Raw genomic sequence first — 12,311 nt, forward strand, 5'->3', positions numbered from 1 at the left:
CTACACAAACATATGCTTGTATCCCTGAAAACCTTCACCTTCCATTTGAATGAAGTCTTCATCTGTCCATAAAGCTACCTCTTCAGCCCTCATAAAGTCTTCAAGGAGCATCACAAATGGTGAATCAGTCCTGGACACCCAGAACTATCCTAATCTTCCTCATTTTTCCCATTTGCCCTGAGGCTTCATCTTTTCATATAAAAAATAAATAAATATATAAAAGCAAAACAAATAAGCTAACAAACAATTAAAAAAATCCAAAGGAAAAGGGTAAAATGGAAAATTGAGGGGAAAAGAATAAAATAAAGAACCTTGTTGTCAGGAGTGAGCAGCTGTTTCTGAGTGATTGCAGTCATGCTAACCAGACACTGGAGGCAAGATGGAAGATCATATGATAACACCACAGCAGCCCATCAGAGCCAAGACGAACACATGACCACAGAGAAACAGATGGAAGGAAAAAAAATATCTATTACTACCAAATATCACAAATGAGAGGAAAACAAAAGGGACCACAGAATAGACACATCTTAGGAAAGAGGTATAACTGCCCCACCCCCAAACATTCATATCTGGCCACTTTGGAAACTGGCAAGCCTGTTGTCCTTAACGATGCAGCTAAGAACTCTACAACACTTCAAAAGCAGATATTCTGAAATTCATTTATTGACTCTAAGACCCAAAGGCACACAGAAGTGTTAACCTTAGTAATGTGGGCCATAATTTGTCTACTTTGTACCAGCAGCACTCATTTGCCAAAGGCAAACCTTTAATGACAACGTCCATAGGAATACACAGGGGATGTAAGCTGAATTTGGGTGAACACTCTGAGAATTATAAATATGTCTTTTAAAAAATTGAAATTTATTCTTCTGATACTTGAGTTTGCCCTTGTACTAGTGAGAAAGTTTTGCTAAATAGTGCCTGAAATTGCAAGGGGGTGAGGCAGCAGTGAGGGGAAGGTTGATCTAACAAAACTCCAGGCAACACATCACTTCCATCTGTGCTGACAGCAGGTACTGGGATATCAGAGAGGTTGCACACTTTGCTCTCCTGGTCTATGAGGAAAGAGAAAGAGCAAACCTCATCACATTATTAAAACACTTTACCTTTAGATACTGCATGCAGCGTGCATAAGGGAAACAGAAATAAAGAGATAAAACCTGCTTGACACGATCAGCCAGGATGACCCAAGCTGATTAATGGCTTAGCAGGACCTGAGAGGAGAGACTGATACTTCACACACAGATCTGTGAATGGAGGGGAAACAAAGATGATCATAGCTTGATGGATCAAGTCAGAGTTTAAAGCCCACATGGCAAACGTAAAGGAGGAAACTGGAACTTTCTGCATCGACTGGAAACAAGTTAGCCCCAAACAACAGTAAAAATAAGAAACCATCTGTTTGTCTACAGGGACATTTCAGCTTTACATTCACTGATTTGCACTCTTATCCACTGTAGCAGAAGAGCTGGGCAACACTACATATGCTATGTTCTAATGAATCTCAGTCCTTTCCCCAAAGTGCACATTACCTGTTTCAGATGCTTTTTCAGCTCTGAAGCTTCTGGTTCCGGCAGTGCTGGCAAAGATTCTGCATTTGTGGGAACAATCACCTGGAATTAAGCACAATAACAGACTAAAATTTCCCTAGCTGTAGTAATTTCCAAAACATAATGCCTTGAATCTCCAGCATTTCAGACACCAAGGAATAAAAGACACAAAAGTAAAATAAGAGTTTTAAAAAACCCAAAAACTCAGACACAGACATCTGCTTTTCACTTCTTTATGGTTGTTATTGTTTACAATATTACAAACAGCGGAGAAACTTTATCATTTACCACAAAAATGAGAAGTTTGAATCAACCCACACTTTCCATCAAGTAGATGATGTTATACACATTTTCCTTGACTCAGCCTTGCTCATATCCTTGCAGAAAGTGAGCTACATAGCCCCACTTGAATCATGACAACCAAGGCTGTGGGAAGGCTCTTAAAAGACTGGGTTTCTTAGGTAAGGCTATAAGACAAGGCTGACAATTAGTCAAGAAGAAAGTTCTGTAATTTGCTTGAGGATTTACCTTCTAATGATATAGCCAGATCAATTAACTGAAAAAGGATGCCAAGTGCAAAAGACAAAGGGACCTTGAGACACAACAAGGAATGGAATCCTGAAGTTTGAGATGGGAGTGGCAAAGGCAGACTGAGACCAGGCATTTCTAAATTCTTAGTGGATACACTGGTGACAGTACACAGTTCCTGGAAACAAAGCCACAAGTTCTTATGGGTGCCACTTACCCTATTGGTATCCAGGTCAATAAGCCATACATCATCAGGCATTTTAAAATCCAGTTTGTAAAGGAAGAAACTTGCTGGAACACCAATGATGTAAGGTGTAGGGGCTAGAAGCAACTGAGAGAAAGACAGACTTTACTAACAACAAGATCTGCATTTGATATCACCATATTCTTCCCAAATATTTATTTACTGACTACAGTATGTTTATAGCAGAGTAGACAACACAAAAGGCATTGATAAATAAGTAATAAATACCATACAATGGAAGCACAAAAAAAGAGAAAAATAAAAAAGGCTCCTGCTCAGAAAGCCTCAATTTTCATCCAGGAGAAAACACATTTCCATCTCCTATGTCCCACTCCCACCCAGGACATAATTTATACGGCTACATGGCTCTTTGGAAACAGCTTCCCATGTCTATCATGGTCAAAAAAAAAAAATGTTCAGAGTAAGAGCCTAAGTTGAACAGCAGGAAGTCCTGGGTGAATACATCCTCAGCTCAAACTGAGTCTGTGCCATTTTAAATAGGCACATACAAGGACTTAATCCTTATGCTTGTAGTGGTAATTTGGTTTCAAAATAATACCATCTCTAGGAAGTACAAGATAGACACATTTTTTCAGATGTATCTTGAAAACCTATGGGGAAATTCGGGTTGCTTTTGACAAGGGTATGAGCAGAGGAAAAAGGTTTAAATCAACTAGGCATGTAGCAGCTTGAACCCACTGGTTTGGGAGGCTAATTTATTCTTTTAATCTAGAACTGTTGGTCACCTCCAAGGAGTGGTACAAAAACAAACATGCAGCATCAGTTGCAGAATAGCACTGAAGTAGTAAGATGGCCTATCTATATTTTTCTATCTTTTCAAGCAGAATAATGAGCTCCTGAAAAGAGATGACTATTGGCTAAACCCAGGCTCCCTGCTGAAGTAACACACTTCTTATTTCTGAGACAGCAGGCAATAGTTTCTGAACTCTGGCCCTCAAGCATCCTTAAATATTATACTGGACCCTCATTGACAAACTTTAATTCTCAGAGGGGGAAGGGGGCAAATATCATCATAATATTGTCAATCTATGGCTGTTCAGTCTACTGTTTGTAAACTACTGCTTTGAATCGTTCTCTTCACTGAGCATGCTCTGAAGATATCCTACATTAGTGGTGTTACCTCTGATTTAAATAATCACACTCAAGCAATGTTCTTTGCAAGATAAACTTTGATACAATCTCTGAGAAGATAGTGAATGAAAAATGGACTACAACTGTATGAGTTTTAGACATCACAGAAACATCTTTTGTGAAAGACCAATAAAGGAGAAATATGTACCTGCTCTGCAGAGGCCATGCACGTGGGAAGCAGAGGGATCACTGGGAACATGTACTCTAATGGGTAGATCATGGCCACAAAGGCCATCACAGACATTGAAAGTGCATTATAATCTCGGGACTGCAATACAACCTGCAACCAAAGAAATTCCCATTAGCTCTTCAGCAACCATTCACTTCTAATACTCCTCTCAGGTGTATACAAAGACCACAGATTTGCGATTTCTGCAGATTCAAATTTGATGGCTGTGAGCTGGATAACCCTCCATTAATCTGTCTGCAAACAAGCTTTGGGTGTCTTTTTGAGTCAGAACAGAACTTTTCAAAACGGAACCTCAGAAAATTAATTCCAGGCAGCACAGAGAGACACTTCTACACATCCAGCCTACCCAGGTTTTGAAGAGGGCAAAACTTCCTACATACTTATCAAAGATCAACTCCTCACTTCTTACCTTGTGCTCCAGAAGGATGCAGGTCAGCACCTGCAGGCAGGCATCCACTCCCAATAACTCCAAAGGCAGATGTAATGGGAAATCCACCAAAGTGAAGCGGGATGGATCAGGAAGAGCAAAGGTCAAAGCTGGCTGCAGCTCGTGTGGCAGGACCTCCACATCCACGCGCTTCTGCCCAGCAACGGGCATGGGGGAGCGGAGCAACCGGTAGATCCAAGCCTCAATCTCCCGCAAGTCGTGAAGCAACACGCTGGACTTCTCTTCCACCAGCAGGGAGCCTGTGAAAATCCGCCACATCGTGTCCCTGGACAGGGAGAACGCCAAGGTTAGCACTCCTGGAACTTCACTGGACAGCCATTCTGCAAGGCTCTTCCACAGAAAGGGTACATCCAGCAAGGATTGAAAGAGGCAACTGACAAACATTTGATCGCACAAAGGAATGGAAGATAGGCATTTAAGCTTACTGATACAACCCACAACGTGAGCAAGAATAAATCTTTCTGTGGCAGGAATCAACACAAGTATGTATGTCACTTCAGACTTCATTCACACATTTAAAGGGTTCAGGCAGGTCCAGATCTCTGAAGAACTCTCAACATCCTCACGCTTGAAATTCAGCAGGCACACAGGACACTCTCCATCTCATCCAGAACTGTAGCAGATTAACTGCAGGACTCTGCTTCTAGCAGTCTACAAGCCTTTGCAAGAATAGGAATTAAACCTGAGATAATAAAAATATGCCACATCCAAGATCTGCCAGATGTTTAGGCATGATAAAATACCCTTCATCATTCTGCCCTAAATTGCACTGTATCATTCTTAAAGGCTGAAGAACCTGGGAAAAAATGGATCTATTTCAGCTAAATCTCTGAAAGCTATGTAGAAAACATTTAGGTATCTCAGCAAAATAAGCAGCAAGCTTTCCACACCCTAAACTGGCAATCTGCAAACCTGCAGCTCACAGACAGGCTGGCCAAAAGCATGTACAGCATTGCTCAGTGCCTTCAGAGCATCAACACTCAAAACTGGGTCTGACAAGGGAAGCACAGTCAAACCTTCTGTATTCATTCTCCAAACAACTTCAGCCTGATAAATATCTTGAGTTACTGTAACAGATCCCTTAGAAAGCCGTGGGTTCAAATTGGAGGTTCTATCTTACAGTTCACAACTTTAAAAAAAAAAAACTAAAAGGAAAAAAAGAGTATGACACTGGACGTTTCACAAAGACAGAATAATTAGAGAAATTTGGATGGCTCAAAATATGGGCAATTTGAGATTATGCTGAATACGTGATACACCTCTGAGGAACTGTGATGCTTCTCATCCTGCACTCTTCCTTCAGCTACTTGACATGCATGAGACATTAGGCTGCTAAGACGTGTGCTCCACCTTTTTCTAGATGTAAGGATTCAGTTTCACCTTTATTCAGCCACCACTTCAAAACTATTCTACTTTTCCAGGTCACCACTAGAAAATCCACACGGTAATTCAAACCTGCTGCTTTACTTTTCCCAGAGATGGATGCTCAGAATCCCTTCTCTTGCCATCCTCATCCATCACTAAATTATTCTCTTTAAGAATTATGTACAATAGGAGCAAATTTTTCAAATACCACACATTGTACAAATACCAAATTGAGGAAAATCATGAAATTCAGAGGGGTGTTTTTTCCTCAGTAATTATCAGGCTAAACCAAGTGACAAAATAACATTCCTTTACACATATTTCCATTGAGGGGAGAAGTTTTGCTCTGACAACATAATTTATTCTCCATCAGTGGACTCAAGTGATAAATCTGCTAATGCGGGAATCAGTCATACTAGCCCAGAACACTCATTTCAGGGCAGTAGCCCAAGAAGTAGGCCACTTCTCTATGAATAGGACACATTTTCCATTTCATGCAAAATGTAAAGAGCTTACAAAGATAAAAATTATAATAATTATAATCCTGTCATTTTTTGCTTTTGACAAGTTTAATTTGGAGTGTACCAAGCTACTTAACTCACATTATGTACTATCTCACAGTCCTGTCCTTCAAACTGTTGAGATAATCCCCTGCTTCTCCAAAGATTCATTTCATACCTTTTCTATTTAGTTAGCACATTGGAAAGGAAATGAAGGTGCCAGGCACAGTAGCATAGATACACATCCGTGACTGAAATACATAAAAAATATTGTTCCTTCCACACCCTACAGTGTAACTGCTTCTGTTACATACTCAACACTGCAACAGCAGATATATTAAGATTACTACATTATATTAAATATACATCAAGTTCCTGTCAATTTGCTGTCACCAACAACCATTCCCGTGTTTCCTAGACAACTGTTTTGTTTTCTGTCTCTCCCCCTCTCTCTTTCAAATATTGTACTTTGACCTATTTCAGCTGATCCTGCTTCGCTAGTCTTTTCTCTCCCACGCTGCAGTTCAGACTGTTTCATAAGCTTGTTAAGAACATTTTCATCATTTCCCTCCTGCCCCAAGTGGAAATTCTCTGTTATTTCTTGGCTGCTTCTAATTTCCCAGAGAATCAGTCCTGACATATACTGCCAGAGCTTAAATGCCAAAGCAACAGTAACAGCATCAGCACTCAACTTCAGTCATCAGGAGGGTAGTGCCTCCTTAGGTGTATCATAAATGAAAATCATATCAGTTTACAGAATCAAAGAGAGAAGTTTTAAATAAATTGTTATTAAAATTTCCTTTTCTTACTGTGAACCTGGGTTTAAACAATGAAAAAGGCCATCCCTTAGTGTTTGGCTGCTTCTGCAACCACACCTGCAGCCACAATTTACCGTGCAAATGAATCCACATACCTCTGCACCCCACGAGGAATCCCCAACTTCTTGCCCAACAGTCTCTCACTACAGCAGTCCACAAGTCTCTTGAGGGTGTAGAGACACTCGCGGAAGGTGGAAAAGAAGGGATAATGGCTGAGGATGCAGAGGGAAGTCAGAGTGCTGTTCCGAGAGCGATGGCTGCCTTTGGCCAGGCGCTTAATGCGCGGAGAGCGGTTCACGTCGGGGGTGGACTCTGCGCTGGGAGCCTGCAGGGAAGAGCCGCTCTCCGAGCTCTCCGTGCCCACTTCCTCCGAGGGTGCTGCTGCATCCCCAGACTTGGGGACCTTCTGTCCCTCTCGAGCTCGATGTCCCCCTGCGCCCTCTCCCTTCTCCTTGGGCACCCGCTTCTGGAAGGAGCGGTAGAAGTTGACGCAGATTCCATAGCGCGTGACCCCGGTATCCTTGTCTGTGAGGGTGAAGACGAAGGAAGTGTCGTCACGGAAGCTCATGCGCTTTTGCCGCACGCTCAGGCATCCCTCTGGCTGGCAGAAGAACACGACGTCGGGCGGCAGAGGAAAGTCGGCGTGGTCCTCCAGAGGGTAACGCCGCAGCAGTTCAGGGGTCTGAGCAACACTGTCGCTGCTTGGGTGCCTACACGGAAGCAAACAAAAAAACCCATACATAGTTGACTAATCATAAATATTTCTGGGAACTTCCTACTAATGTGTCAGGAGTCTGTGGATTCAGCTTCATATTTGTTTCCTCTCTTCCCTACTATCCAGGGAAAGTGCAGATTCTCAGTCACTAGCAACAAAGCTCACCCACTAGCACAAGGCAGAAAGGTTAAGTAAAGAAGTCTTAAGTCTATACAATCATTAGCAAGGAGTCTGTTCAAATCAGATTAAGAAAAAGCTTTCCAGGAATATGTTGTTCCCAGGAGAACACTTTATTGTCATGTTCAAAATTATTTAACTGCACAGGTCTCTGGGCAACACTTCGGTAGGAAACACATTGTTCCTCTTCAAATACACAGTAAGAGGGAAAGCTCCTAGATTTCAGCCAATTATGAACAAGATGAAAAATTACATGAGAAAACCCAATATTAATTCCTAACTGGGAAAGCAAGAATTTACAAGGAAAGAACTCAGATGAACAGTACAGTGATATGAACCTCATCCTAAAAACACTTTCATTAAAAAGTTCTAGCAACCACACAAACATATGTTTGATTTTCAACTGGGATTTAAAGTGTAATTTGTATAAAAACTGTATCATAACATGCACAGCTATTTACCACTGTGACTCACTAATCTTTTCAACACAAATCACTACAGAAACATGAAGACAGAAAGGCAATACTGTTATTTCCTAATTTTCTAGATTCTTTCAAGATATTACACTTTTGCATATTTCAAAATACAAATGACACTTGCTTTTCTCATGTAAGAGATGTGAAAAAAAATCAAACAAGTAGTAATAGAATGTTCATAATTTACAGAAGAAAATCACTGGTGTAAATAGCTCTGCTGACTAATTCTTCCAAACTAATGGTTTTTTTTATTAAGTAAAACTGCTTTAATAATAAAACTGGTAACAAGATTTATACTGCCTGTATAGCTAGATACTGAAATACTGTATGAAAAAAAAAAGAGACACTAAAATGCTTTTATATGTTAATAGACACAACTAATGCATCATCTGATAAAAAAGAAATGTCAAATAATGCTGGTACTATTTAGAGAGTCTATTTGGCAGCAAATGGTCCAAAAAAAATATCATCAACAAAGAACAAGTGCACGTATCACCGCTTCATGCCTTTGCTGTAATATGAGCTGTAAGGACAGAGTTTTCTCAGACACTGAGAAAGTTTGAAGCTAACAGTTCCAAAAAGCATTGCTCTTTGGGCACAGTGGATAACAAGATGTAACAGTAAAGGCCACATGGAGCTCCTAAAGGCTTTGCAGGAGAAGCTACTTTAGTCAGCTCCATCTCTCATCATAGGCATCTGCCAAAGTGCCAAGAGACAGCACCTCTGAGCAGCAGCAGTCTAACCAGCACGGGCTGGCAAAAAGCAAGAGAACTGTAGCAGTCCAGAAGTGATAGAAGCAAATTTCTAAGTGAAAACATCAGACACTATAAGCTTCACTGGAGGAGGCAGCTAACATTTCTCCCTCCTCTTCCTAGTTGGTGATACACATGTAGAAAACTTGGTTGTTTTCCTACAGACAGTAAGAAGTATTAAACTATTTCAGTATTCTGTCCATAAAATGCAATAATAAAATAACTATTAGTCAGGATTATGACATTTCCTCCACTCAGCCTATTTTACATATTGCATTCAAAGTATTCTGAAAAGAAAGCAAGAGATACAGCAACAGGCTGATGAACATGAACCACTGATATTTTGAAATTAAAGCAAAATAGGTATTGGGATACACCCATTACATAGAATTTGCAGAAAGCTGCTACATAAACTTTGAATAGGGAAAAAATAACATTTACTGAGCACCTATATGTTTGACAAACAGAACACATCAACCCTACATTTCATATGTGCCTTAAATAAATATGCATAACATTTTATCTTTCTAAAACCAGAAAGCATTCATGTCATTCCTGTGAGGATAAATAAGTATTAGAGGGAGAAACAGCCAAGTAAAGCAAGTTCCAGATTTTTTTAACTGAGTTTACAGACTACATTTCAAAAGCCAGAAAAGTAGTATTATTCTACTAGTAGTACATTCCTAGCAGTAAAAGTAGTAGAAAACTTGTATTTTACTTGCATTTAGTTTTCAGTGTTTTCAATTTGTGAATCCCTCTGTCCTGACATAGACTACCAGAGAGTGATAAATAAATTCAGTTTTCTTTGCAGACCCTTGAAAAGTCTAAAGACCACAAGTTAAAAAACTCTGACAGCACTAGTATCTTTCAAGAAGTGCCCTGGCTCAAGCAGGTGATCCCCTTAGGGGAGCAGTCTGCACACATTTCGGACAGCACTTCCTGAGCATCAGGCAAGTCTTCATCAGTGGATGCAAGGCTATTTATCCCCACTCTACTGCCCAAGCAAAAGCTCTGCTGAGACTGTTTCACATTACCTGGCTCCAATGATCACAAGATAGTCAAGTAGCCGAGAGCAGATTTTCTTTTTCTGCACCATTGTCCTTGATGCCCCTCCCTATGTCATCTCAAGGAATTCCTGTTCATTGATCCAGTGGTCAGTTATCCCATCAGCCGTGATCCTGCCTTGGGGAACAGAATCTACTTGGAGCTGTTTGCCAAGTCCAATCTACAACCAAGAAAAGCAAGAGTGTCAAAAGACAACCAGGAATATCCAATACATACAAGCAACTTAATTATATTCCCAAAAACCTCAAAGTTTTGTGAGTCATGGTCATCCACATATCTCTACAAGTATAAAAATACAGCCATATGCCCACAAAAGCAGAGAGATGAAAAACACACAAAAAAAGTACAAGAGTATCTCAAGAATTCATGGTTGGAGTCAATCATATTAGAGGCCTTTTCCAATGTAAATGAGTCTATGATTCTGTTCTAAGGGAGAACACACACAAACAAAGCTGCCTACCACTGGCAAAGAGCTACTCATTAAATGGTTTGTGTGTTGCTTAGGCAAATCCATGAGATCCTGAGAGTGCTTGGGAAGGGAGCTTCAATAGGCAAGACTGAAGAAAACAAAAAAAAAAAAAACAGAGCCTGAACTTTAGCTCATGATAAAACGAACAACTAAAGAAGGGGTAACACCAGAAATCCAATTTCATAAAATGCATCTCACCGTCCCAAATCTGCAAATGGCTGTCAGCAGGAATGATCTCCACAATTCTCAAAGACTGTGATCTCTAACACTTTTTCTGTGAAGATACAGAACTGCAGCTCTACAGAATTGGTTTGCAATAGCAAAACAGCATCTTGTAAATTGTACTGTTTTTCACCAAATTCATTCAGTTCCATTTATCTTGTTTAACTTCATTCCTTACTCTTCATACCAATGCCTCCTGCAGCTAATTTCTCTGAATACTTTATGATAGAAAGATCCTCTTGGTAAAACTGAGATTTTACTGCAGCATTACTACTTGTCAATAATTATGCTTAATAGATATCCAGAAAATAATTCTGGATAGTTCATATTCATTCATAGTTCATAGAATTCATGGAAGAACAGGGAGAAAAATAAAGTTTTAAAAAGTAATACAGTTCCATGTTACACTGTTCCCTACAGTGCTTGAAACCAACCTGAAAACAGAAACTTCCTGAAACTGAAAGGTTTCAGAAACTCTAAAAATCAGAGATGCTCAAAATATTCTAGAAGTTTACTGAGCATTCCAATGAAATTTTTAGTAAGAGTTATTTTATATTAAAAATTTGAATTGATTGCCTTCTGGGGCATATTCAGAATAAGGTTTCCATTTCAGTTCATGTTTACATCCTAAGGCCATCATAGAATTATTATTACTGTACTAAAATCTTTCTGTTCTGCAGCATAAATGTTTAGATTTTATTTGTATAAAAGTATAACATCTTGACTAACAACCTGTAAATCTCAGCAAAATCAGGTAATTTTCTTTATGTTTCCCTCATTACTTCATAAGCACTGAAATTGTCAGCATCTCAGAGTCACATTCAAAGTCCAGCAATAGATCTGTTTTTTTCCCAGTCCTTCACATTGCAAGGACAGAGCAGGGAAATTTTATTCATTAGCTCTCCAAATGGCAGTAAGAAGACAAAAACATTACAACAGTAAGAACAAAAAAGAATGTATATATTACAAAAAAAGGAAAGTCATACTAGTCAGTAAGTACTAATTAAGGAATAATAAACTGAAAGAAACTTTAACCCTCACACATAAAAATCCCACATTTTGTGAAACTTTGTGGCATGATTTTAGTAGATCATCAACTACAGTCACTGTAGATTCCTAAGTAACAGCACTATGAATTATCTTCTCTGAGCAGGACTACTGTAAATTATCTTCTCTGAACAACAGAGAAAATGCAGACACAGGAAGCAAAGTTTATGTTTCTACATTTTAATGACATTATTGAAAACATTGTAGAATCAGTCCTGGAAAAGCTCTTGATCCTTGATATTCTGCAAATATCTTGGCATAGAAAAACTCAAGAGGAACAAGATGAAGTTGGGATATCAAGTGGTCCTTTTGGTCTCCAGTTTGAAGAACTACATTATCTGTTTTCTTTCCGAATGGCTTTACCAGAACTCTTTAAGGAACAAACTGCTCAGTCACAGACAGGGGCACAGCAATAAGTCATTGCAACGCAATCTGGAAGTACGACTTCGAGGAAATTCTGCTACTTAGTGGTAACCAAACCTCAAAAACAGAGGTTACCCAACCCCTTAGTGAAGGTGGAGAAAATACATTGCATTTGTCTCATGACTGCAACTCCTTACACACATTTCCCACAGCTCTGCAAAGGAGTT

At 39.6% G+C, this 12,311-nt stretch overlaps 1 protein-coding gene across 5 annotated transcripts in view; it reads right to left on the reverse strand.

Annotated features, from left to right (window-relative positions):
* Window positions 1-12,311, reverse strand: part of MADD (MAP kinase activating death domain) — a 68,066-nt gene that overhangs the window by 44,163 nt on the left and 11,592 nt on the right. For 3 of the 5 annotated variants that reach the window (XM_056492593.1, XM_056492591.1, XM_056492590.1), the window contains exons 2-8: window positions 9,953-10,143; window positions 6,894-7,508; window positions 4,077-4,380; window positions 3,626-3,757; window positions 2,299-2,412; window positions 1,536-1,616; window positions 312-368 (exon numbers count right to left, since the gene is read on the reverse strand). In XM_056492593.1, the coding sequence (XP_056348568.1) occupies window positions 312-368; window positions 1,536-1,616; window positions 2,299-2,412; window positions 3,626-3,757; window positions 4,077-4,380; window positions 6,894-7,508; window positions 9,953-10,014 (1,365 nt within the window). In that variant the 5' untranslated portion in view covers window positions 10,015-10,143. The remainder of the gene's footprint in view (window positions 1-311; window positions 369-1,535; window positions 1,617-2,298; window positions 2,413-3,625; window positions 3,758-4,076; window positions 4,381-6,893; window positions 7,509-9,952; window positions 10,144-12,311) is intronic. The other 2 variants (XM_056492594.1, XM_056492592.1) reach the window with 1 other exon arrangement.

The sequence above is a fragment of the Oenanthe melanoleuca genome, chromosome 5 (genome assembly GCF_029582105.1).
Source record: "Oenanthe melanoleuca isolate GR-GAL-2019-014 chromosome 5, OMel1.0, whole genome shotgun sequence".
Classification (NCBI taxonomy): Eukaryota; Metazoa; Chordata; class Aves; order Passeriformes; family Muscicapidae; genus Oenanthe; species Oenanthe melanoleuca.